Source organism: Simochromis diagramma, unplaced genomic scaffold, assembly GCF_900408965.1.
Source record: "Simochromis diagramma unplaced genomic scaffold, fSimDia1.1 OVJJ01000205.1, whole genome shotgun sequence".
Lineage (NCBI taxonomy): Eukaryota > Metazoa > Chordata > Actinopteri > Cichliformes > Cichlidae > Simochromis > Simochromis diagramma.
Window position 1 is genome coordinate 10477651 of NW_024386782.1, and position 27756 is coordinate 10505406.

A 27756-nucleotide genomic window follows, 5' to 3' on the forward strand; every position below is an offset into this window, starting at 1 on the left:
CTGGTCCATGAAAATATTGTCAAACATAAACCGGTCTATGGCGCAAAAAAGGACCGCTGGTTTAAACCATATCTATTTAGTAGACTCCAATTTGTTTATGTAAATGAAAATTCACACGCAAAAGTTACTCATTGAGTTTCACAGTTTCAATATACATGCCTCTCTTAGGCAACACTATTAGAAACCATTGCATAAATTTACATTTCTATGCAGATGATACCCAAGTTTATCCCTAAAGTCAGATGATACAAATAAATTAGTTAAACTGCAGAAATGAATTAAGCCATAAAGACCTAGATGACCTTTAGGTTCATGCTTCCAAATTTAGATAAAACTGAAGTTATTGTACTTGTTCCTAAAAATCTTAAAAACATTGTGTCTAAACAGATATCTACTTTAGATGGCATTACCTTGGCCTTGAGTAACACTCTGAGGAATCTTGGAGTTAGATTTAAATAGGATGTGCCCTTTATATGTGCATATGAAGCAAACATGTACGACTGCTTTCATTCATCAGTGATGCTGAATATCTAATGCAGTCGTAATGCTGAGCTGTTTCTTGATCCACTGAATGTTTCTTCTTCACTGATCAATTTTCACTCTGTGTTTATACACCACTACTGTATTTAATCATTAGCCATTATTAAACTCTCTCTGTCTGTCCCATCATAGTTTTAATTTGGTCCCATCTTTCTCCCCTCACCCCCAACCTGTCATGGTAGATGGCTGCCTCTCCCTGAGCCTGCCTCTGTCAAAAGCTTTTTCCTGTTAAAAGGGAGGTTTTTCCCTTCCCATTGTTCTTGCTCATAGAAATTGTGTGATTGTTGGAGTTTCTTTACTGTAGGGTCTTTTCCTTATGTTATAAAAAACATGGAGGCAATTGTTGTGACTTAATACTGTATAAATAATGAATTGAAGATTGAATTGTCTGTTAAATAGCGTCAAATTGTTACTATAATAAGTAAATACACTACTATATACTGTTCTGTTATAAGATCTGCTTTTCCATCATTCCTTCAGTGTTCATTTTACTTTAACATTGTTTAAATCTTTGAATTTATTTATTTTATTTATCTCTTTTTAGAAAAGCTCATGAAGCAATTAGATTATCCAGCAAAAATAGAGGTGTGTACCTTTAAGGACTCCCCCATAGAGGTTTGCCTTCCTGCTGCTCTCCTTTTCACAAAGAGATTTTTATACTCTCTTTAACACATGCCTAAGATGAGTAAATTTAGACTCAGACTGTTTCATTTGTGCAACTGGTAGTTTGACTAGTCTCACTGTTGCCTCATTTGTGCTCATGTTTCCACGAAAACCACAAGAGGAATATGAGTTTACTGTATATAGCAACAACACAATTGTGTTTCATTTTACTGGGTGTTCTCGGATAGTCTTCAGTGCCACTCTTCTTTTCACAAACAAGGAATAACTCATGAAATATAAGTTTCGTCTGGTTCAGGGTTTCAGCGCCTACAGGCAGACAGACACTGAGGAATTTTTGTGGCAGGCCACTTTAGATGTTCATCTCCTGTAATGACTTTTTGAAAACGTCCATAATTGTCAAAGGGTCAGCCTCACATTCCTCAGCAAGTTCACAGGAAGTGTGCTACAATAGGGGACAAAATGACCAGAGGCGTTGTCCACCAGCAGACACACACATGCTGACACACAGGGAGGGAGCAGAGGAAGTAGTGAGGTGGTGTTAAATGACTTGAGCAGGCTTTTAAATAGGTGGAGACTATGCTGCTTCACAGTGTCGATCTGAAGGTGGAAATGCTAACATGTTGCACTTTGCTGACCAGTTGCCTCCATGTGAGTGCCGCCCACAGAGACACAATGTCTGCATGTTCTTTCTTTTTTCTTCTTTACCAATATGTATGCTCATGTCCACAGCATGAGGCAATGTGTGTGTTTAATTAAGGAGGTAGGACAAAGACCATCAATAGAAACTCATCCAACCTATAGATTTTTAGGTCTAATTAGATCATCTGCCTGAGGTCAGTGGCCACACACTGGTCGACAGTAAATTACTCATGACTGTTGTGCTATGCTTGCACAGATTTCTTCATCAATTCACTCGCAGTTTGCAATTGTTTTTTATTTTTGATGGGGATTTTGGTGGGAAAATGTGGACTATAGAGAGGCAGGATAGCATCTGTTGCACTCTGTGCCTGCTGCTTGGAGATATGAATCGCCTGTTATGACTAAAATGTCTGCTATTTAAAGGCCCCATAATAAAAGCCAGAGTCATGTCTAAAGTCCTCAATATAGCAGCCGTTAGGCCCTAGCAGGTAATAAATAGTAGCTCAGGGTTGTCTTTTGGCTCTGACAGAAATAAAGCCTGCCATAAAGATTTGCTTTCTCCCTCGAGGCGTATCCCTTTAAGGAAACAAACATGGATGCTCCAGGCCTGTAACAGACACATTTTAAATTTGTATCGTGGTCAGGTCTATCCCAGCTTTCTCAGTCCTATCTTAGTGGTAATGTTCAGATTTGGACTGTAAAGCTGTGCCACTGCATGGCATCCTCCGGGCTTTTGCTTGCACGATGTTGGGTACAACGAGTCATTATGTTTGTAGTAGTGGGGCTACAAAGACTCGGGATTCCAGGGGACAGCTGTCCCACACATGTACCACACAGGCACACGCACACATTTAAGGCATGTAACAGCTTCAAAACATGTGCACCAGCAGAGTTTTTATCAGCCCATGGTGGCCTGTAGTGAATACCAGGAGCCTAGATTTCTACAGCCCAGGGATAAAAAGTTTTTAGGAGACCAATTTTAGGAGATTTCATTGTATTTCACAGTGCAATATTTTAGACTATTTCATTTTTACACAAAGATTTCACAAATAGCTCTAGTTATTATTCATGTGAAGCAGTTGCAATAAGCTACGCTTTGGTCTAGTAAAAAGTTAAAGTAGAAGTAGGAAAGTCAGTGTGTTAATAATAAAAACTCAAGGTAAAGCTTTATTTTGACAGCAGGCCTTTTACAAATTTCCAACAAGAATTATGCAAAGGAATTAATAAAAATTAACTGCTATTTTTTTTTTTTTTTGGCAAATGCACAGTGTTTACACAGCAAACCTCCAAATGACCCCTCGATGAGCATTTTTTTATTTAAGATTGATGAAGCACTTCCTCCCCCCACCACTACATTTATTTTTCAGTTGGGAAGCGTGTCAAAAGCAGATAAACACATTTGAAACCAAAATTTAATTGAACATAGAAAACTCACAAAGTTTCAGACGTTAGAACTGAACAGCCATCCATTTCCTTCCAACTATCCAGCTCAGGTTCAAGGTTGGGGCTGTCACAGGGAGAAAAGTGGTGCTTACCATGGACAAGTTACCAATCAAGTCACAGACCTAACACATAGAGACAGACACCTATAGTTGCCAGTTAACCTAACCTATGCACATCTTTGAACTGTGCAGTATACAGAGTAAGCCCACATGCAAACATCACACAGAAAGGCCCAGGCTGGATCAGAACCCAGGACCTTTGTGCAGTGATTGCAGCAACAATGGTAACCACTGCACCACCACCGCGGTGTCTCGCTTAAATAAAAACTTTGAGCCTGGCATGGCTGTTGGCTGGTCTGAGTATTTCAGGAACTAGTGATCTACTGGGATTTCCCCCCACAACCATCTCTAAGGTTTACACGGAATGGTCTGAAAAAGAGAACATATCCAGTGAGCAGCACATCTCTGCGTGAAAATGCCTTGTTGACCCAACAGGTAAAACACTGATTCAAACAATCATTAGCTTACAACCAAGATATGAGGAAGAGCATCTCTGAACTCACAGCACGGCAAACCTTAAAGTAGATGGGCTACAGCAGCAGAAGACCACACTGGGTGCCCATCTGATGACCCCTTTGAGCATGACAGTGCACCATGTCACAAAGCTCAAATCATCTCAAACGTGCTTCTTGATCATGACAGTGACTTCACTGTACTCAAATGGCCTCCACAATCAGCAGATCTCAATCATTTGGGATTCATTGGAACCCGAGATTCACATCAAATGTGCATCAACATGGACCAAAATATCTCAGGAATGTTTCCAGCACCTTGTTGAATCTGTGCCACGTAGAATTAAAGCAGCTCTGACCGCAAGCAAGGGTTCGATCCCATGCTATCAAGGTGTAACTCATGAAGTTCATATAGCATTTGTGCTTCCACTCAGATGATGTCTTCAGGCCTTCCTTATTTCAGCAAAACAATGCCAAATGACACTGAGGATGTTTTCCAACATGGCTCCCTAATAAAACAGCCTGGCCTGACAGGAATCTGGGTCTGACACCCATTGAGAACATCTGGCATATTATGAAGTGAAAAAAATAAAAATGTAATCAAGTCAGAGTGATTACAGTTCATTTTCAAAACTAGAGCTCTGTGGAATTCCCGAACGCTTAAAAGGTGCTGTTAAATAATTAGGTGATATAATAAAGTGGCAAACATACACACATACTCTGAAGTGCTACTGGCATCAAATTCAGCTTGACAACAAATTTAACATAAAAAGCAATAACAAGTCTCAGTTTAAACAATTCAAATGATTTCTTTTTACTATTTTAAATAGACCATCCCAGCTTTTTTCAGAAGCAGAGTTGCACATGCATCACCAACGATTACAAGAAACATAAAACTATTATAATTATACATTTCTATACGTTCAGTTGGCCTTCTGAGTATGTGCGTTAATTATGCATGCTGTTAATGGTGCAGTACATGCAGTGTAGTATGTTTTTAATTGAACTAAAGTGAATGATTCGCATACTTTTGCATCACTGAAGGAGTTTATCACATCATAACTGCTGCTGTTTATCAAGTAGCTCACAGTTTAGTGAAACAAAATGCTCATTCCTTTCCTATACTTCTCTTCCTTTCCTCGTTGGTAATAATAAAGCGCACTGCAGCTTCCCTCCTCCCTCCTCCCGTGTGGTTTTTACGCTTTTGATCCCCGAGGGACCTCGCGTTTTGCATTCCTGGCATTCCGACCTCAGTCCCTCCTCGGTTACTTATTATCGCCGCTTGCTCTCTCCACAATCATTTCACAGCAAGAGAGGATCGCGGCAACACGTTCAAGGGGGGAAATGAGACACGTTTAACTTAAAAAAAAAAAAAGCTTATGCCAATAGTGGAACTATTTTTACTTCGAAGTCGAGGATAACGTTGGGTTATGATGAGAGCGTGAGCTGGTAAGAAGAGCGTCTTTTCCCCCCTTTCTTTCTGTTTTCTCCTGAGCGCCAGAGTCGCTACAGTAAAACTTCTCGTTGAATCTTTGGGAATTGTGTTTTAATTTAAAGTTACTTACAATGTATTAAAGAGGAAAGTAGAGCTGTGGAGTGTTTTACGTGGTGGTTTTGTGCGCTTTTGCTCCACCGTGAGAGTGGAAGTTTTGGCGCATGCACTTTTTGCCTGCAGTGATAAAATATGTCCACATCTCCACTTTGTCGCTGTTGGTAACATAGACTCATTGCCACACTGTTTTCTAATAAATAAACACATTTAATAACTTTGTGTTTAAAGTGTTGCTGTTATTGTGAAAGCCTGCCTCAGCTTTATTACCGTCTGACCTCACTGCCACCTCAGACTGATCCTACTTTACTCTCTCGCCCCTCTGTTCCAGGTTCACAGCTGTTTTTTTTTTTTTTTTATATTTTCACTGAGGAAAAAGTCAACTGATTCAAAGAGATAATCACTAAGTTCACAAAGCAGTATGTCGTCCACCGAGGAGTCTTCTGGCAACGTCCTGCATCGGCTCATCCAGGAGCAGCTCCGCTACGGAAACCCCACAGACACCCGTACCTTATTAGCCATCCAGCAGCAGGCCCTGCGGGGAGGCAGTGGAAGCAACAGTGGACCCAGCAGTGGGGGCGACATGAGCAGTAGCCCACAATCTTCTTTGGAGAGTCTCACCCAGGAGGATCCTCTCTACCCTCAGCTCTCTGCAAGGCAGGAACCGCAGGGCCAGGAGCACCAGGGAGACTACCATCACTCAGAAAGTGGCTACCAGCTGCATGGGGAGAAGCTGCCAACCTATGAGCAAGCCAAGGCTCAGTCTCAGTACATGGCTTGGCAGCTCCATGAGGGAAAGCTTCTGCATGAAGGGGTCTTCCACGAAGAGGCTGATCTGATGGCGCTAAAGTGCAGCCATGTGCGGTCTCTCAGCGAGCATCGCATGCAGATATCTCTGGAGAGGAAAGACGCAGCGGCTAAAGCAGAAGCCATAAAGATGACCTCTCACAGCTACCCTGAGCTTCCTTACTACAGCCCACAATGCTACCAGGGCCTGGGGCCAAACATGGACAAATGCAACCCACCCCCAGAGTACTCAGCCCCCATCCAGGGCCAAGGATTTATCCCTCACCAGGTCCAGGAGCCAGTGCAGCCTCAGCAGCACAGGTACCAGACGGAGTTTAAGCAACTTTAACATTACATCATGCACTCCGGTGTAAATTTTCTCACAAGAGCCCGCCCAGTGGCACCATTGTGTTTCACATGCGTAAACACATACTTTTAGTGTGAGTCACACCGCAGTCTGAATACTTATTCATATTTCCTCTTTGAAATCCGCACCGGAGAACAAGTCCAGCCCTGTAGGTATTTGTAATGTTTGGCATGCTGCTAAAGGAGAGTTTCGCATACTTGCGTTGCCTAGGATAGTTTGAGTACGTTCCACATACAGGCTTTTAGATTCTTTACTGGAGCCGGCTGGCCTGCCTGCGTATAAATTCATACATAGTGATACGTTAGATGTCATGCTATATAAAAAAAGCTCTTTCTCATATTTATATTCTATTAAAAGTGTGATTCAGCTAGAGTGTCCTCTAATGTATGCGGGTATCTCTTAGGTATGTCCAGTCTGGTCAGCCAGCAGAACCCCCCTGCTACGACACATTCAACAGCCTGCCACCTGCTGGCTTGGAGGAGCCCAACCAGGTGGAGCTGCTGCTGATGGAGAACGAGAGGCTGAGACAAGAACTGGAGGCTCACAGGGAGAAGAGCGGCCGTATTCAAAAGGTGAGAAGAACAGAAAAGCTTCATCTCTCACTAGTCCACAACTGAGATAAACTAGAATATTTTACAAGTACTTAAAAAAAAAGGTTTCTCTCAATATCTTTCATTTTTAAATACATTCAACACAAAGGAAAGGATTACCACACCATTAAGTCATGAAAATCCCAAAGGAATTTGGAGAGCATCCAGACAACACCCTCCATCTGAGCCACCTGTCTATGAAACACAAGCCCAGTTAACAGTTGCTTCCCTGATATCCAACCCCAGGCACACTCCCTCATCAGGGCAGACAGATGAGATCAGCAGCTGCTTCCTTCCACACCACAGAGGCACAAACAGAGGTCACAGCCTGCTACTGTGTTTACACACTCCTTTCATTGTGTAGCTAACCTAGTGGAGGTCAAAAAGTGTGCGTGTATGTGTGTGTGCGTGCGGAGACCATAGATTTTCAGTCTAATCTGGGGCTTGTCACACAGCAGCCAGTTGGGTTTCGACCCCCACACTTTTAATGAGTGCTTGGGTGGGGGTCTACAGCAGTCAAGTGGCGGGCTGCCCTTAAAAAGTGAAAGGCCTTTTTTGTTTTCGTACCCAGCACCACTTTTTCCATGTTCTCCCTTTTAAAACAGTGCTACGTTTACAGCCATGTTTTTGCTTTTTGTGACTGAGTGTCAGACCAAACCGGCTCCTAAAACGAGATATTTACTCGTTCAACGTGGTGGAAACCATTTCGGTGACATTTGATATCTCAGCCAATTTATGCTTTAAAAAAAATCCATTTTGCTTTCTGCTGGAGTTATGTCACATGGCCCTTGCCTTGTCTCAACCTTAAAGAATGATAATTGCCAGGGTTGGAAAGTTTTCTCCGTCAGGCCGCAGCCCTGGGTAAACATGCCTGTGTGACTGCCGTAATGGTGGGTGTCTCTTTGCCGTTTTCCGCAAGCCAGGCACAGGCATGCACACCTTCCCTCCGCTGGCAGCCATCCCAGTTCTGTATATATGTGTGTGTGTGTGTGTGTGTGTGTGCATGCTCCTGTGTGCTCACACACCTGGAACTGAAGCTATCAGCCCTCAGGAATGTAGATATAAATCAGTCGCAAAGGGAGTGGTGCGGGCTTAAATTCCTTCTCAGAATTACACCACACACATGTTCACACACACACAGAGTGTGCTTTATTCACATACATTCATGTGAACCCATATATGTATCTGTGTGCTATAACAGCATGAATCAACATTCCAGCTCCTCTTCAGCATGTCAAGTAGGTTAACCCAAAATTCCTTCTCTTCTCCTTTCTTCCTCTTTTCCAACCCTCCTATATCTTCCCCCTCCCCCTCGTCCTTCCATTGCAGTTGGAGCAGGAGATCCAGCGTATTTCAGAGGCTTATGAGACACTGAGGGAGGCCAGCAATAAGAGAGAGAACTTGGAACAGACACTGAGGAGGAGGCTTGTGGCTGAAGTCAGGAGGCTGCAGGATTTCAACAGAGACCTTAGAGGTACTGACACCAAACTGCAGTATTCAGTGACACCAGCTTCAGCAGGTCCAAGGTTTTTTTTAAATTAGTCTAATTGATTACACTTTGCTGCATCACAGAAAACCTGGAAAATGCTAGGACCCATGTTGCAAAAGAAGTCAAGGCAGCCGACCATAACCAGAACATCATGGCGAAGCTCCTTGAACAAAGTAAGTATGTCGTTTCGTTGGGCTAGTTTCCTCTCCACTCCTCCTCCTTTTCATCCTCTAGAATCGGCATGCTTGATTGGACTGGATTGTAGCGTACCATGGGCCCCCTTCTGTTGCTAAGGGCATCATTTCATGCAGGAATTTCACTTACATAACTTCAGCTTATTTAGTAAGAAGGCTTTATAATAGGGAATTCAATCCATGCACCTCCTTGCAAAAGGAAATGAAGCCCTTCTAAATCACAGAGCAGCAGTGCAAGTGGTAGAAATGAAGTCCGCCCACCACCACCACCTCCTTCACCACCACCTGTGTGTGAGTTTGATTTTCAAGCGGGGTTGTGGTGTTTGCATGGCCTTGATGAGGAATTCTCTGTGCTATGTGGGTCAAAGGGATAGGGCAGATTTCTCCCCCTTCCTGCTCTCAGCATTCCGGGAGTGCTTCACTAAATGAAGAACACTGGCCACCATGTAAAAACTCGGATACTTATTCGGTTTTAGGAGGGATAATTGCGGATTAGCTTTCCGTACTTTTTCAGAAAAGACTTGAGAAAAGTTTGGAAAAAAAACTTTCACTTCCATTCTGTCCAACACACTTTGACTCTAATCCTGTAATGCTCTTCATCTGACCGTGTTTACTTTTTCTTTTGATTCAGATGAGGAGCAGAATGCCGAGCGGGAGCGCATGGAGAGGGAGCTGCAGCGGCTGCGAGCCGCAGCTGAGGAGCAGAACCTCAGGGCCAAACGACTCGAGGAGGCCCTGGAGGCGGCTCGAGGACGAGGTCGCCAGCTCGAGGAGGAGCTGAGGAGGAAGAGGGCGTATGTAGAAAAGGTGGAGAGGCTTCAGAGCGCACTGGCTCAGCTCCAGTCCACCTGTGAGAAGAGGGAGAGCCTGGAGATGAAGCTGAGGACACGACTAGAGCAGGAGCTGAGGAGTCTGAGGGCACAACAGGTAGAGCCTTTGTTCTTGGTCATATATGACGGCAGTTTTTTGTTTGTTTTTTAGGATCTATCTCAAATACTTTATCTCTTTATCACAGAGGCAGTCACAGCCCCCTGGAATGACCATGAACTCACTCCAAGAGCGCCTGCGGGAGCGTGAGGAGCGAATCCTTGCCCTTGAAGCCGACGTGGTGCGCTGGGAGCAGAAGTATCTGGAAGAGAGCACCATGAGGCAGTTTGCCATGGAGGTGGCTGCCACTGCCGCTGCCCAGAGGTAAAGACGGATGTAGCTTGGTGTCTCATTCTCCTTCTGATGAATGCTGGGAATTCATGTGTACAAATGCTCAGTTTAGCTCATTCAAGCTTGAATTAAGCCCAGGAAATGTTCTTTTTCTGTTCCAGGGACACCACAATCATTAACCACTCGCCCTGCCACTCCTCCAACAACAGCTTCAACGAGGACCTGCCAGTCGCCGACCACAGGAACCAGGAGATGGAGAACAGGTGCATACCTACTATTTATCAACCCCCTTTTTGATTTCAAACAAGCCTTCAGGATTTGCCTCTTTTTTTTTCATCCACTGTTTGGTTACCAGCTTTCTGACATGTTTTTTCTGCTCTGCATCAGGATCCGTGCCCTTTATGCTCAGATTTTGGAAAAAGACGCCGTGATCAAAATCCTCAACCAGCGGCTGCACCAGGACCAGGGTCGAAAGGACGAGCAAAGTCCACCTGAAAACCTCCTGAATGCAGCGGGGGCAACCCTCCGATCTGCCTCCTCCACTCCCTCCATCAGCCCCACAAAGAGCAACACTAAGACACGAGGTGAGGAGCACAAATTTGCCATTTTTGATCCAAAGACATACATTTTTGTCTACCGCTGAAAGGTTTGAAATAAAAAGGTGCACATGCTGACATCTTCTGTGACGCTTTCTCGTAGGTAAGAGTCTTTCAGATGATCAGACTTTGCCCAGTCGTCAGCTCTCTCCTCAGTCTGAACCTGGGACGCTAGAAAGGCAGGCGGAGGGAACCAAAACCAAAGAGGCAGCCAGTACAACTAAGCTCAACAGTGGTAAGCACCTTATCATGTATGAACGATGGGTCAGTAAGCCAAAAAAAGCAGCAATCCTGCACAAATTTATACCCCAGTACAGCTGTACACATAAAAGGCATTTTTGGCCTCGACTTCATGAAGTGCATATTGATTAACCATGCTGTGGAATAACCAACCAGTCAGATACCATGTGTGTAGGCCATGGTTCATAATGTGGGCCCTGTGGAATGTGCACAGTTAGGAAATAATGTAGTTTTGTTGACTGAGCACGCTCAGTAGAGTGGCCTGTTTGACTGTGGAAAACGTCTGTTAACCTTTAGCCACAGCTAACGGAAATGCATCAAGGACTTTTCTTTCTGCTGGTCTTAGCCTTAAAACACTTAAATAATTATCCATGTCTTCTTTGTTTGTTTTCTTTTTCTCCAGACAAGGCAGCGCCTAAGAAGTTGCTATTAAACCCCTTCAGGGGCCTGGATGAGCTGGATTCGGAGGCAGTGGAAATCTTCATTTAAAGAACTGAGAGGGAGATTTTGAATGGGGATGCGGAAAAGAAAAAAGAAGCTATTTCTGAGTATCTGTGAAGAGGTGCAAGACTGGAACTAAATACTGGAGGCAGGAATGTTACCAAAAGAAAGGAAAAAAAAAAAAAGGACTGTTTTCACATTTTAGAGACAGAGCTGTGCTCCGACTCACTTTCTCTCACTCGGCTGGACAGCTGCAGGCAGTCTGCCTGGTGGAGTGAGAAAAGATGAATCTTCTGAGGTACTTGGACAGTATTTTGGATTGTAACATGGCAACGTGTTCTCAGAGAGTGTATGCCAAAATATTTATAAATATATATATATAAATATAAATGCTGCTTTCCCACCCTGTATAATCCCTATTATTTCTCTTCCCAAACCAATGAATTAAAAAGCTACATATTTATCTTATCTGGTTTCCACATTCCCCAAATATTAACTTAAGCCCCAAGCTCTTCTAGATAAACATTTAGTAAGAGGTTATCTTTATGATCCACCCCTTCTCTTGAAGTATAAAACAAATGAACAAAAAAAAGTGAATTTAATTCCGATCAGATAGATATTATCTTTACGTAAGACTCCCCGTTATTAATTAATTTAAGCTGATAACACTGCTGATTTTAGCGCTCCTGCTCTTCGCACGTCTTGAGTCTCGGGTAGCTGGTTCTACAGAGCTTCAGAGGTGCATGAACAGGGAGCTGTATAATATATAAATGCATATACTGACACAGACCTGGTGTTGCAAGCTTGTAATTTTGGGAGGATGCAGCATCACGGTGTTTCATCTTCTCTTTGTTTCTCATGCTCTTTATCTTTTTTTTTTTCTCATAGTATGTTTGCATGTGTGGTTACAGTTTGAGAGTGTTTGTCCTGATGTGGTGATCCAGCTGGTTTGGTCGCCATTTAGGGGCAAAAGTTGAAAATGCTGTGTTGTTGTTTTTCTTTTTGTTTACTGTGAGCTTTGAACTAACAAACAGGTTAATTATTATTATTATTATTATTGTTATTATATATTTTCTACAGATGTTTGTTATTTTAGATACGATAGTGCTTTGAGCGGGACGCCAAAGAGTTTTATGTATGTTTGTTGTAAGTTATGTGCCGACAATCACGGTCTTGTCAAGCTGTACACAACCAACCGAGTGTTGACTTCAAACAGACATTTCTGTGAACTCGAAACAATATGAAGGTTTAATACAGTTGAATTGATGCAACATTTCATAAAGCAATAAAATATTCTAATATAATTTACCAGCTGTCTGACTTGTTTATCATTTCATTTATTGGCTGAACGATAAATACCGAGGTAGCTCCGTTAGCGCTTTTCTGTTTTCTGATGAGTCTCCTCTCCGTTGTTACGCCATCTCCTCATTCCTGCACCGTCGTTCCATCGCAGAGAAGAGTGCTCTTCATTAATGAATACCAGAGCTGCATTCTTTTGGGTTCAACTTTCTCGGGTGGCCAGCTCTCTTGTTCTCCTCTTGCCACGGAGAGCATGCTTGGCATAGATTACATTCTCATTAGGACGCGTAACCTTATACATGACAAAGGCAGGTTTCTCCCAGATTAGCTGCTAATGTCATTTGAAAATTCTTGTGCACCTTTGCTAACGTGCATCACATTCCTGCACGCTTTCAATGCCTCAGCTATACCTCACGCCCAGAAGTGTTTATGAGCTATTTCAGGACAGGCCACTGGACATGAAGATGAGAGAAAGGAGAGGTCTGTTATATGGTGTCTATTTCCAAATAGGTCACGCGCATATGTGAACACACACAGATCCGCGCAAACGAGCCACAAGTATCGACTTGTACCAGTTTGGGGCGGCGGGAGCTCAGACATTGGGTTTTCACAGTGCGCCAGAACAATGAGAGTGACAGCGACAAGGACAATGAATGTTATGGTGTCATCAGTGTCCTTTCATATGTTTCAGCGGTCACCCTGCATGGTTTGGTTTGTTAAAACTAAAACACATCACCACAGTTCTAGTAGATGCCTGCTTTATTCACCTGGTGATCCTGAGTGGTTCCTACTTCGCTTTCACATACAGAATACTGTTCAAAGGTTTCGTGCACATGAGAGCTCAAGGTTCTTTCTTTTATATCTGCCTTCATCGGGAAATACAATGACAGAAGCATCTCTTTGGTCCTGAATTCATTCTGCAGCTTGATGCACACAGCCAAAGCCAGCGCTATCTTCAGAGATGAGAAGAGCAAGGAATCATGTAACAAATGGCATGACCCACACAGAGCCCTGATCTCAGCATCCCTGAGTCAGTGTGAGATTACAATAAGAAACATTAGATAGCCTTAAAGGACTGTTTTGAGTTCACAGAGAGGGTTGGAGCAACTTTGCTGCCAGCTTTGAAAAACAAGTCCACAAGTTGCCCATTTAAAGTTGAAGGATAGTTAAACCCCCCAAAATCATTTAGTTTTACAGTTTACTTCACTAATAGTATTCTTAAACTCTTAAATTGCCAGTGCCCATCATATCTTAAACACCTCACAGTTCCACATTATCCCACTTTGGTCTCGAATGGCAGTCATGGCTGACTTCTAACCCTTATAAAGCTTGTGTAATGTGTATTCTACCTTTACACAAGCTTTATAAGGGTTGGTTGATGAGTTGATCTAACCAGCATCATAAACCTTAAACATACATTGATATCAAAAAGTTTCACATTGAGACATGCTATGCTTCCAGACAGCACAATGAGCACAAGTGAACATTGTTCATTTTGTATGTAAAGCTTTATATTTGGCAATGTATTTTAAATTTTTTGTGTCCATTACTTTAAAAAAACATAGCCTTTTGAAACCGTCCGATTCTTTAGATATACTCTGTAAATTGACCATGAACACCACAGCCTGCTCCATTTCAGTCCAGCAACATTCATCACTGGAGCCCCCATTAATCTGTACCACACTGACTTTAATGCAACCTTTGAATAATCCAAAATTACTATCTGTTTTATAAGATGTTTCACAAAAGTGCAATTCCACAACACATCCTGTAAATATCAAATATGTGGGGGAAAAAGGTAACTGAATTAGGAAGTTACACATAAAATTAATTACAATTTTTATTTGATAAAGTTTCACTTGCTGAATAGTGACTGCAACTTTATTTACATTTGCACAACGAACCCTTCACAGAGAAAAGAAAACAAAAGGATGTGTTGGGTGTAAGAAGCTGTGGGATCAGATCATTCGGGCTTGTGGTTGCTCAGTTTTCCAAAAGTAGAATGGGAGGCAGAGTCTTTAGCTATCAGGCTGTTTTCCTGTGGAAGCAGCGCCCACTTTAGATTCAGAAGACAGACACTGTCTTTACTTAAAGCTTTCCTTTGTTACAGTTATTGTTGGATGAGAAAACCCTGAAACATCCTTTAGTTATCCTACTGGGAACTTCCCATGATACACTGTGTGTTTCTTCTCCGCTCACCTCTCTTTATTCCCATTGTGTTTACACACCACTATTGCATGGCTTTAAAATGTGTACTCTCTTACTAATCTTTTGTATAGTATTGTATTTATAAAATAAAGCAGCGCCATTGTGGATTGCGGAAGCATTCATAAAGGCTGGACGGTATTGGTTTGGGTTAAACAAAGCCATGATACATTACAAGAACATGTTTTTTGTTTGTAGTCCTTGGATGGCTTATTTTTAGAAATGAATGCCTCCAGATCAGCTTAAAAAAAATCAAAGTGCAATAGCCAAGATAGTTTCCAACATGAGATGATGTTTTCCTTTAAGACAAACAGGCCTGACTTGGCTTAAAAAAATGCAACTGTATCCTTAACGGAGAACTTGACGGTGCACAGGTTACTTTTTAAGAATACTCAATCTTAAAAGGTTTACAAGCTTATAAAAGAAAAACTGAGGGAATAACCAGACATTCTTTCAACTTTACACCTAAAGATTTTTAACAGAAAGACTAAAGTACAATCTGTGGAACTAATTATTTTCAGTTTTTTAAGTTTTTTAAGACCCATGAACTATGAGGAAATGTAAGACTTTGGAATTTAAGAGTGCATGTCAAATATGTGTAGCTAAAATACAATCTTATATAACTATATCCTAACCAATACCCCCAAACAAACTAGTATTAAACTCGAACGCAGCTGAGCAGCTGAAGTCAGGGCATATCCTGCAGTAGTGGGTTTAATGAGTGGATGAGGAACATGTAAAAACACCTAAGCAAGCCTGGACTTGGACGGAGAGGATATGAGCTGGTGAGATAGCACAGATGCTTTTGACAGAGATGCTTGTATGGGAAAACACAGAGCAGGAACTGGTGGTATGTGGTGCCATCAATCTTATTTATGAACTGAGAGCTCTTATCTGGCGTACTGACTGACAACATTGTGAAGCACGGCCAACATTCCTCCGTAAATGTGAAAGGCAGCTGACATGTTTCGACCGCGGCTTGCTCTGTTTTTCCCAGAACTGGTATGATGGAGGAGGACAGAATGTAAATGAGAGTCAAGGGTGAAATTCCTTTGTGCTCAAACACCCAAGAAAATTACATTTTCTACACTTTTTGGATCATTATTGCCTCTTTTCTTTGGCACGGTCACATGGAAACTTCACATTGAACCTCAGTCGGCATGAAAAGAGTGGGTCTGTAGTTGTGAAAACTGTGGAGGTGTGTGCGTGCACGCTGGTAGGTTTATTGCCCTGTCCTGATGTTTACAGTTTAATGGCACATTCCAAGCAAGAGCTGGCTTTTGAAGTTTCAACACACTCAGCAAATATCCTGCAGCTGAAAATGGATATCAAAATGAGTCAGGGAAGAGGAGGAAACCAGACTCTCCTTGATTCATAATTAATGGCTCTAATCTAACACATTAATACACAACACAAAAACAACATCTCCTATACGCACATCAAAGGCATGTGCAAACACACCAACAAACACAAATTACTGTTGAGGCAGCCTGATGAGAGATTGATTGACCGGCCTCCTCGGGGCAGAGATATGCTGCACTCATTAGCTGACACGTGAAATCATTTTTCAATTACCCAGGAAGCTGGGGGCCTTACACCCAGTGGGAGAATAAATCCACCAATCCCCATTACATCTTTTTTTTACTCTCTCATGCCTTAAAAATGTTTGGATATTGGGAATACTTGTGTCATGTCTACATGTCATGTCTACAGGGGACACAGGAGAGCAACCACCTGCTGCACAAAGTGGCAGTTGTGAGTGTCTTTCCTGTTTGTTCAGGGGCCACTTAAGTGACCCTGCGTCTGTATTTCAGCCACATGTCCATGTGGTGGACTAATCACCATTAGCTGCTATAATTTAGATAATCACTTGGTCAGGAGGTCAGCTTATTTACTAAAGCTGGTGACTAGAAAGGATCTTTCTGCAGTTGAAAAAGTCCCTCAGCTTAATGTAGACCCCTACTATGGAATTTCAAGTGTCTGAATAGGATATTTATACATAATCACATATTTCTTTGGGCAATAAAAAGGCAAATAAAATACAGATTTCTGAGGATTATTTACATGCTGATTTGTGCCATCTATTGTAAATTATCTGTTTCTTTACATGGAGAACAGGATGTCTTAACACAGAAAATGCACAGTGATGGTTGCACACAAACTGGCCAGTGGTTTCTCTTCTTCTGTCCATCCAAGATGTCCTTTGAGGCACATAGGAACTTCTAAAGTTCAAAGAGCAGCTTAAACAGCAATCCAGCCACTCATTGTTGGATAAGGAGTTGCCCCCTGGTTTGTGGTAATTCTTGCATTAGTCTTTTGAAATGTAAAGCTTCACTTATGTCATGATATCACACCTACTCTGCAGTGGCCGTGACATCCTAGTTTTACAGTGTGTTGAGGTAGAGGCAAAAGCTGAACAGCACCACCTAATGGTGTTTTTACAAACCTGCAAATCTACTGCATATTTTTTTTCTAAAGGACTGAACTCTTTTTTTTCAGACTCAAAAATAATCATTGCCAATCTAAATTAGAGCCATTCTGTGAGCTCTGCCGTCTGCGGAATGTGCGTGCTTTTACTTTAATTACAAATAAGGTGCATATTTTATTCTGTTTGTCACAGAACCTATATTTGTTATTTTCCTTTTAAGGTAATACCATTAACTGTGGTAGTACTATCTGCTTCATACACTCACTCGCTTTACACGCACCTTACTAGGTTTAGAAGTATAGAAGTTCACCTGCTCATTAATCAAAATAATCTATAATAATAATAAACTAATCAGCCCAACACATGGCAGCAGCTCAGTGGATTTATGCATGTAGACATGGCCAAAAAATCTGCATCAACTGTGTGATGCTATCATGTTAATATGGACCAAAATCTCTGAGGTATGTTTCCACCACCTTGTTGAATCTATGCCATGACTATTAGCAAGGTGTACCAAATGAAGTGTCCAGTGAGTGCTCATTGAGACCAATGACTGTAAAAATCTGCTTATATATATATGTTTATCAAAACAATATAAAATCATTAATTGACCCTGTACTGGCCGGTGTACTCCAGACAACAAATCACTCGAACCCACCATTAAAACCCCGCCCACAAGCTCTCGCTGCTACGGCAACAGGCACGGCAGCTTATCACTGCTGAGGTGTAAAAACTGCAAAACCAGTTGACGTTTTGGTGTTATTAAGGTTTTATAAAGGTGTGCAAGAGGTTTAAGAAACTGAAAATGTGCTCTGTGATCAGTTGTGTGACCAGTCGACTCTGGAGAAGAGTGAAGAGACTGGAAAAGTGTGTGTTCCCCAAATGATTGCCAGTGGTACCTGGAGGTTATTAGCTGTCACTGGGTGAAAATGGTTGCAAAGAAGCTGCTACACTAAGAACTTAGTGACTGCTTTAGCTGCTAGTAGATAGGCTGTAGTTTCTCACGTTCGTCTGCAAGTACTCAACCAGCAGTAGTAAAATTGAGAAAGTATGACATAAACCAGAAATAGAGACGGTTCACCCTCATAGTAAAAGTTGTGCCTCAGAGCTGCAGCTGACATGTTTCGAAAGGAGCAACTTCTTTAAAGGCAAACCATCTCATTACTGATTTGTGTCACACTTTTGACTGATTCACTGCAGCTCAAAGACAGCTGGCCAGTATTTGTAGAAAAGTCAGTCGGTTTCATACAAACTATGCTAGTTACAAAGCAATCACACAGAGGTGTACTACCAGTTGGGAAATGCACATTTTTCCTTAGAAACAGTTAGCATGGGGACACTGACCAGTCTGCAGGTCTGTGTGTTGAGTGCCTTATTCATTTGTGTGTAACATGATTAGCGGTCACACGTCTGCAAATACTCAATAGCATCAGAAGTCTTTTTGCGGCCTCAAGTATCGCCATCTGGTGGCCTTGAGATAGAATGCAGGTTTAATGCGCTTCCCAGTTGGCTTCAATATTTTCTTTTAAGATTAGCATGTATAAAGATGAGGGGGAAGTTTATTGTGAATGAAAACGCCTCCAGCTGTTCAGTAAATGTAAAGTTAAAGGGAAAAGGTCACCCATGGAGCGCTCTTCGTCTTAAAGCAGTGATGTCCTTAATGCGACTACACCTACCAGGTGGGAAAGTCAGGCCACAAAACTGCATACAGTTAATGTTACACTTGATTAATTTCTGACTTCTTAAGTTAACACATCTAGTTTTAGTTAACTGTAATAATCCTGGATGCTGGCTTGAGCCTCACATTTGCCTGGAGCCTTTCTGTGTGGGGTTTGCACATTTTTCCTGTGCTTGCATGGGCTTCCTCAAGATACTCCAGCTCTCTCCTACAGTCCAAAGCCATCGGGGCTTCAGCCAACCCCCCGAAATCCCACATCCGCCTGAACACACGGCAGCGGCCTTACAAGTGTCAGCTCTGCGATCAATCCTTCAATCACAATGTAATCTTGAAGAATCACATCCCCTGTTATCACACGGCAACTCCTGGACAGAAAAACGGCAGCGCTGGTGGTGCTCTGGCTAATGGGACAGAGTGACTGTGGACGAGGAGGAGCAGGAGAAGGAGGAGGAAGACATGAAGCAAAAGGAGATCTAGTGGGAGAAGAAAAATTTGACTGCGACTTTGACCCAGCTGAAAAAAAAGGAAAAAGTCCAATAGTAAAAACAGTAGTAAGACCAACAACAAATCAGGATATTTAAAACAATGAACTAAAAATACTGAGCTAATGATTTATGATTCAGAAACAGCTTAATGTGTCTTTTACGTCCCCTGGCTAGCCGAAGGGATAGGAGGGAATAACATAAAGTTAAAATAGTGAAAGAGGAGTCAAGATGGCATTTTTAAAGGTTTATTTTCTGCTAGTTTAAAACTTTGGTTCAGACTGACATTTAACTCAAGGGAGAGCTAACACCAACATAACAAACAAAACATCCCTAACAGAAAATAAAAGGAACTTGCCCAATGCCAAAGAAAACAAAATATACAAAGATAGCCAACCTAACCAGCACATAAACAGTAGAAAACAAGGGATTACGTTACAAAAGCAACTCTCCCCTACAGGCAGTCTGAACAAAGTCACATAAGGCTAAAAATACAAATCAAAGGCATGTGAGCCTGCACATGTATGGCAGTGAAAATGGCCAGAAGGCCCAGAAACACAGCTTCACAAACGTTATATAGGGATCTGCCGATTGCTGATTGACTTGATTCAAGCAGCAGCACCCAATCAGGACAGAGAAGGCATTATTTCACAAAGAAAAAGCTATCCTCCTGGGGCATGTAACAGTAGCACACAGGACCAGACTGTTTTCCACATGTGCTTTTACACTGGAAATATCCAGTGTTTTAACACCCATATTAGAAATGCTGTGTAACAACTGTGTTAAAGGCCACCATACCAGTTATTATAGTTTTCTATTTTCTGATTACTTTTAAAAAATTCATTTCTTGATTTTAATATAGCTTTGATTGTTTGAAAATGTTTAGTTTTACTTTAGTTTTTTTAATAGTTTCAGTGTTGGTTTTAGTCTTTTTAATTTTTAATTTGTGGAGCTGTGCAAGTTTTCTACCTAAGTGACGAGAAATGCCAGCGTCATCTACTTGTTAAGCCGGGATACGCTGGTCGACAAACCAAGCGAACCCAGCCAGAGAGCCACGCCAGTTCTGTTAGCACAACATTCGCTTACTTAGCCATTAGCCTGCCATTGTTGTTTATGTTAAAATGTGGCAGCTACGGCAAGCGAGCGTTAAAACGTAACGCTGTCCGACCACTTCTACAACTGGAGGGTCACATCCGTAGCCCAGCATGTGCTCCGTCGTTGGTTGTGATTCGTGGCGACACAATGTGCAGCGGTTCAGGCTACCAGAGGACCCGGAGAGGAGACTGGAGTGGGTCCTGTTTCTGTTCGAAGTCAACAAGCAGCGACTTAAAGAATCGTCCTGGACTGATATCACTATTTGCAGTGAACACTTCACAGATGACTGCTTCGTGAGCTTGGCTCTGAGTGGCTCGGTGCAGCTGAAGCCCGGTGCTGTCCCCTCACTGTGGGTCAACACAGAGCCAGAGGAACCCGTGGAGAGCCCACAGGATGAGGTGAGTCAGCTGAGGGATCACCTGTTGCTGGACTTCACCGGATCTTTAAAAAACTGCTCCCAAGCCAGCCTCCACGTTGCTTTGCGTTATACCTATATACTGTGTATTACGGAAAGAGAAACTGAGACGTGTTTACAAAATAAAAGCGACTTTCAAATGAATGTGATTTCTATGTTAGCCCACACCACACGTTTAGTCTGGCATAAATGCCAAAATACTATAGAAAATGAATTCATTTCAAAATTAAACATAAATAATGAAAGCTGATTTATTTTTTTTAATTAAGATTTTAAGTCGTGAACAGCCATTACAGGTGAACGTCCTGTTTCCACAGACTAATTTTATTTTAGATCCACAGTACACACCCTTAACGAGTTACTCAGTCAATATCAATCAAGTCAGTTTGATTTTGTATTTCAAAGTAAAGAGACTTTACTTTTTCCACTATCCATCTATTAGAAGGAAAGATTTGCTTCCACAGACTAATTTTACTAAAGATCAACAACATCAAAAGCTATCCGAAATTGCGTATATGAATACTGTTGATCTAAAGTATATTAAGTGACATAAACTATTTTTAATGGCTTTACACGGTGTTTGAATTGCAATTCTAAGCGTGGCTATTTTAAGACAAGTTTATCATATTTCAATATTTCTGTTATCTGCAATTTGATTTTTTTTTTTCACATAAATTTTTGTTTTGTGTTTTATTATTGCTATTTCATCAATGACAGGCTAAATTTTTTGGTTGTTGAAATGAGTCACTTGAAGAGCAATTTTACTTTGAAATCCGTTCTCAGTTTCCCTTTCCGTAATATCTAGTATACACACAAACCCAAACCAAGGTTGAGGCTGGCTGGACGGCAGTCATAGACCAACTGTCATACAATACAGTTATTTTAATTCAGTTTTCAACAGAAGTCATTTATAATCAGATAAATTATAAAGATAGAACTTGATTAAAATGACACAGTCGTTGCTTTCATCATTCACGTATGAAGTTTATAAAGTGACATATTAAAGCAAGATAATGCTTCTGTGAGACTGAATGCAAGTATGATTATTCCATGTAAATGTATTTCTTATAGCTGTAAAAGTTATTCAATTAAGGTCAGTAATCCTGGACCACTTGTTTTTCTGGCCTGTGAAACAGCGATATTCAGCTGCTTTCCAAACAATCTAAAGTCCTTCATTCTAGAGTGAGATAAGTGGAAAACATTCAAGACAGTTGCAAATCTTCCCAGGAGTGGACGTCCCAGCAAATTCAACTGTATGTCAGACAATGCAATGTTCATAAACTGCAACGACCCCAAGAACTGCAGATCAGACTCTACAAGTCTCAATCATCATGTTAATTGTTAACGTTTACGACAGTACAATTAGAAAAAAGACCGAATGGGTGTGGCTTGTTTGGGAAGGTCGCCAGAAGAGAAGCTCTTCTCTCTAAAAAGAAAATGACAGCATGGCTTAGGCTGGCAAAACCGTGTTTGGCAAAAACCACACACAAAACATCAGCACAAACAGCTCCAACTGTCAAGCACGGCAGTATAGGGGCGATGATTTGGGCTTGTTTTGCAGCTACAAGACCAGGCCCCCTTACAGTCCCTGAGTTGACCAGGAACTGCAGCCCAGAGAGCGTGAAGGCAAATGAGTAGTTTCTCCCTTAAGCCAACCTAAGGGATGCCTTTATTCATACATTGATGGGTATAGACAAAAAAACGCATGCTTGTTAATTGTTTGTGGCTTTGTTTGACTGAAAGCTTTTGTGGTTTTTTGTGATTTTTGTGTAGGAACCTGTTACCACCACAGATGCAGATAGTCAGTGTGATGACCTAGAATTATGTAAGAGCTCTACTTGTTCCCCTGAAATAACAGAATGCCCCTTGAGAGGTAAGAAAGTGCCCATATCACACCATTAAAAATCTAAAGTGTGACAAAGTGTTGTATTCAAGCCTGTCCCCATAATGTTTCAGATGCTCTCACTCCTGAAACTCCAGACACAGATTCGAACCAGGAATTGTAAGTTCCACATTTCTGAGCATGTTTGATGATGTGACATCATGACGGGTCTGACTGTTTGTACTCTTGTGTTTCAGGCCTGCACTTCAGAGCGACAAATACATGGTGAATGAAAATTGCCTCCTGAAGGTGTTTGGCCAAAAGTGCCCAACATGTGGAGACAAACTCCAGGCAGTGAAAGTAACCTATGGGGAGCTCATCATCTCGAAACAACGATGCCATAAGTGCGACTACAAAAACAAGCGGAATGGTCAGGTTAGTGCCCCTCTCCCTGCCGCTGAAGATGGACGCCTGACAAGAGGCACAGAGGGAACCCCAGAGACCCAGCTGGTAGGTTTAACCTGATTTACTGTCTACTAAAGAAAACTTGGTCATCAGAGAAGTTTGCAATGTGTTTATTTTATGATTCCTAACTGGACGTGACTCATAAAAAGTTTAATATGACATATTTCATTAAATATCATAGACTAAAAGATAGCTGTAACTGCCGTAATGTCACGCATTATGGTTTGGATTGCATTGGTAATTCTTAATGATATGAATTGAGATGCTTATTTTAGCTAGCAGAAAGCAGTCTTTCAAAAAAAGTGTATTCAAACAGCTGACTAGAGCATCCTACCTGTCTTTCAAAATGGACACAATTTTGAATTATAATGTAACCAAAAACAATAGTTGTGTTTCACTCTGAAGTACAGACTTCTTGGATGGGTTATACTATACAGCAGGATATAGCAGGCGCCCCAAAAGGAACACGCGCAGACCACAAACACAGTGACTCCAGGTGACGCCGCTGCAGACACCAACGGGTTTACAGGTGCCTGTGTCAGCACACTCAATCAAAGTGGCCACGCCCCTAACCCTTACTATTCACATGGATTAGTTATAAAAAATTCTCCCACTTACAGATGTTGTAAACGAGAAAACTATCCATAGAGATCAAAACCGTTTTGGTAGCAGTCTGTAAAATGATTTTGAATGCTCTAAAGCCGGGTATTTTAACTTAAGACATGACAGGGATTGACTCACTTTTGGAGCCAGCTTCACGTAGTCATGATAGGAGCTTCCCACTTAGTTTCTGGGAGTTTCTTCAGAAGTGATGGTGCAAACACCAACTCTTAAGATCTCACACCACTTCACAATTTAATCAAACTACTTTTTTTTGGATTGAGAGTCATACATGCGTTTAATTTGTTTGGCTCTCAGAAGTAATAATTCTCTCAGAAAGTTACAAATTCTGCGTCTCTATTATTCCATTTGGAACAAAAAAGTATCTGTTTTCTGTTTTTTGTGTCTTTGCCCGCGCTTTTGCTGAATTGCAGTTTTAAAAAAAGCACTTATAGAAATGATACTTTGTCCTTTGCTTGCACCTCTGTCGTAGTCATTTTTCATGAAAACTCTTTGCTGTACGGGCTTGAAAAAGTTTCCCAAATGCTACGTTGCCATTCTTGTCATTCACAGTCAGCGCTAAGAGACGACGGCGCCGGCGCTGCGGCTTTGTCTGAGGCCGTCACTTTTAGCGATGAAAAAAGCGATCCTTCAGACGACGAAGAGGAAGGCAATAGAGGTGGGATGAGTTCAGATGGGGACTGGAATCCCACCGAGGAACTTTTGGTGGCTGACGAGCTCACAAAGGAGTCTGAGGAGGAAACCGAGGATGAAGGCGAAGAGGAAGATTTTGAATCCCCGGGTGGCCTCGAAATTAATGAGCTGTGCACAGAGTGCGGACGTTTTTTCCTCATCCTGAAGCCTCACACATGCGAGCACAAAATAAAACCCTACTCCTGCAATATCTGTGGGAAAAGGTGCGTTTCTGAGATTGCTCTAAGAAATCATAGCGAAATCCACGATGAAACGTACGAGCATCCTTGCAAGTATTGCTATGTCACCTTCAAAACCAGGGCAGACAAATTTAGGCACGAGCTGACCCACCAGGATAAAAAAGATCCCTTTAAATGTCCCGACTGTCCAAAGACATTCGCCACCAGTAAAGAACGCCGGAGCCACCTGGCAAAGCACAGAGTCTCGAGGGAGTTCAAATGTGGAGTCTGTGGGATTGAATTCAAGGACATACATCATCTCAGGAGGCACTCCGTTGTGCACACAGGGCTGAAACCGTACAAGTGTTCGGTGTGCCAGCGTGGCTTCAACCAGACGAGCCACCTGAAGTCCCACATGCGCCTGCACACCGGGGAGCGGCCGTACAAGTGTCAGCTCTGTGACATGTGCTTCAACCACAACGTGAGCTTGAAAAGTCACGTCCAGCGTTACCACACGTCCAGCTCTGGACTTCAGCAGATGGATAAAAGGGCAAATGATGCTAAGAGGAACAAGAAAAAGAGAGACGTGAACTCTGAGTTTGACAGTGTGAAAGTAAAACAGAAGGTTCAGAGGGAGAGATCAATGAAGCCGAAAAGTAAAAGGAGAAGCACGGACAGGCCCAGAGGAAGGCCGAGGAGAAGAGCAGCCGGGGAAATTAAAGGCCAGCGTTCAAAGGCAAAAACGCCAAAATCAAAGGAGTTAAAGAAAACAGGCTCTGGTGATGAGGGGAGCGAGGACAAGCAGTCAGGTAGTGATTTATCCTTTGACTCGACAGAAGAGGAGGAAGAAGAAGAAGAAGAGGAGGAGACATTGGGAAGGCGACCAAACGGTGATAGTGACTCTGATTTTGACCCAGAAGTAGAAGCAAAGACGAAGAGGTGCAGCAGCCAGAAGACTGTTAAGAAACGGAGAGAAAGATCAAAGAAGGGCCTGGTGGTCTGAAGTCTGTGGTTTTTGTTTTTTTGTTTTTGTTAATGCTGTAAAACAGAAGGATCACACTACACAGCCACTATTGATATAATTCAGTACATGCATGAAATCGTTGCTTTATAGGAAGTTCCACACTGTTGTTTGATTTTCCGAAGCCTTTTTATCTTGTTAACAGATGTGGAGGTGAATTGCAAACAGATGGAAGCTGATCGAACGTTACGGCACTGCTTGCCTGAAGAAGAGCAAGTCAGTATTTATTCAGAATCAAAATGAAGCTAATGTAAGAATGAACTTCCATTGTTTTTATTTTTATCACTACATACAGTCAGTTTCCAGTCTTATATTAGCTCGGCCACAACATGTGGTTTTTATTTGATGAGAAAACCTTATTTTATTTAATCTTTAAATATGATATAAGTTTACATTTTGAAAATGTAACAGAAAATGCAGAAAACTCAAAAGCTTAATCTGAGAGTCTACAGGCCTCAGTTAGGATGTTAAATGTTAAAGTTCATGAGAGTACGATTAGAAAAAAGACTGAGCAAGTTTAGGTTGTTTGGAAGGGATGCAAGCAGAAAGCATCTGAATAAACAGCACGACTTCTGAAGCAAACAAGACCAAAGTGGAGATGTTTGTCCATAATGCACAGCAAACATGATGGTGAACCCCAAACACAGAACATCAGCTCAAACACCCCATACAAACTGTCAGTCACGGTGGTGGAGGCTGATGATTTGGGTTTGTTTTAGAGCTGGGCAGACCAATCTAAATATCGATAGTACTGACATCAACACTGGTACTGGATCGAGACTAGCATGATGGTATTGGTACTTTGTTTCTATCCCCTAAGTTCATTGCACTGTGAAAAATGTCTGAAGCTTTATGTGATAATTGAGATTTAAACAACAGAAGTTGACCCAAGTTTCATCATTCATGAAAAGTTGAATGGTTTGTTTGCTGTATTAACTAATTATCATGGAAAGTAAAATCACAGTGATTCATTGTTCATTAAAATGTGTTCAGAATTTGCAAATTGATGATAATTCATCTTAAAAACCATGACACTCCCCTACACAAGCTGCCTTTCATAAGTTCGGTATCAGTATCGGTATCTGGAGTACTGGCCCTGTAGTTACCTCATATCAGATCATAGCAACATCTGCAGTATTGCACAGCACTAGTTTGTTTTGCAGCCACAGAAGCTGGACACCTTGCAGTTAAAGTGCTGACCTTAGAGAGCTGTGCATAAATGAATGCCAAGAAACGTCAACGAAGAGAAGCAGCACTTCAGGAAGAATGTGCCAAAATTCCTCCACAATGATGTGATTGTGATCGATAAACTCATACAGACAACAGTTACTTCAAATTGTTGCTGATAAAGGCGGTTCTACGAGCTACTGAATCATGAAGCAGACTTAGTTTGTCACAGCAATGAAAACGTCTGTATGTAAACTCTGATGATGTGATACAGAATATTTTAAAAGAAATACCAGTGACTTTTTATTTTTAAGTTTATTAGCTGCAGATGATGATTTATTCATTATGATAAACTTTTTTGATTTGACCATTATGTCTAGCAAAACTAGAACTATGGGTTTGTAAAAGTAAATAAAAGTCTTTGCTTGTTTGTTGAAGCACCACTGAGAAACTAAATATAGTGATTTACTGAAAAAAAAATCTAAACAATAAAGGTGTCCAGCTACAGTTTTGAAAGTCTGCAATCTTTATCCTGTCATTTACTTCATGTTATGTGCTTATGGAAGATTACATTAAATCAGTCAGCCTGATGGTTAAAATCAGCAGTGCACTGTCATGTGTTTAGTACAGCTGAACAGTGGACTGTTTATATCTCGCAATTCTTGAATTTAAATTGTCTGGGTTCAGAATCCCCACTTTGATCAAAAACCCTGAATAAATCTCTCTGCCTACATGTTTATCCTTTTTCTCTCTTCCTGTGTGTGTGTGAGAGAGAGAGGGAGTACGCCAGAGCTTAAGGTTGCTTCAAGGCCCATCAAGTTTTTCTGAGAGTTGGTAAAACTTCTTTAGCTTTTCTCTGGTGGAAAAGCTGCCAAGGCTGCTTAGTGGATTAGACCCACTGATGGCTGGCAGATCTAAACGTAGCCTCAATATTTGGAAAAATGAACTAAAAGACTAAAAATTTCTTTACTGAGATACAAAACTTCATACTTCAGGGCTGCACTCTCAAGGCAGTAAGGGAAGCTGCAGAGATTAAATTT

At 41.7% G+C, this 27756-nt stretch overlaps 2 protein-coding genes across 2 annotated transcripts; both read left to right on the top strand.

Moving 5' to 3' along the window:
- The first annotated feature begins 5019 nt into the window (after positions 1-5019).
- On the top strand, positions 5020-12475 carry amotl2b (angiomotin like 2b). Its single transcript, XM_040021755.1, has 11 exons — positions 5020-5206; positions 5638-6413; positions 6863-7031; positions 8379-8523; positions 8622-8711; positions 9364-9659; positions 9748-9923; positions 10052-10153; positions 10278-10474; positions 10590-10721; positions 11130-12475. The coding sequence occupies exons 2-11, from the start codon at positions 5728-5730 to the stop codon at positions 11213-11215; spliced, it is 2079 nt and encodes a 692-aa protein (XP_039877689.1). The 5' UTR covers positions 5020-5206; positions 5638-5727; the 3' UTR covers positions 11216-12475.
- Positions 12476-20119: 7644 nt separating this feature from the next.
- On the top strand, positions 20120-27455 carry LOC120727480 (zinc finger protein 316-like). The gene is made up of 5 exons (XM_040021757.1): positions 20120-20752; positions 22543-22642; positions 22726-22771; positions 22849-23101; positions 24230-27455. The coding sequence occupies exons 1-5, from the start codon at positions 20465-20467 to the stop codon at positions 25529-25531; spliced, it is 1989 nt and encodes a 662-aa protein (XP_039877691.1). The 5' UTR covers positions 20120-20464; the 3' UTR covers positions 25532-27455.
- The last annotated feature ends 301 nt before the right edge of the window (positions 27456-27756 follow it).

Coding starts and splice junctions, on each gene's coding strand:
- amotl2b (XM_040021755.1), top strand. CDS start 5,728: ATGTCGTCCACCGAGGAGTCTTCTGGCAACGTCCTGCATCGGCTCATC. Junction 9,660..9,747: donor GGAGTCTGAGGGCACAACAG/GTAGAGCCTTTG, acceptor TCTTTATCACAG/AGGCAGTCACAGCCCCCTGG. Junction 9,924..10,051: donor GCCACTGCCGCTGCCCAGAG/GTAAAGACGGAT, acceptor TTTCTGTTCCAG/GGACACCACAATCATTAACC.
- LOC120727480 (XM_040021757.1), top strand. CDS start 20,465: ATGTGCTCCGTCGTTGGTTGTGATTCGTGGCGACACAATGTGCAGCGG. Junction 20,753..22,542: donor TGGAGAGCCCACAGGATGAG/GTGAGTCAGCTG, acceptor ATTTTTGTGTAG/GAACCTGTTACCACCACAGA. Junction 22,643..22,725: donor AACAGAATGCCCCTTGAGAG/GTAAGAAAGTGC, acceptor ATAATGTTTCAG/ATGCTCTCACTCCTGAAACT.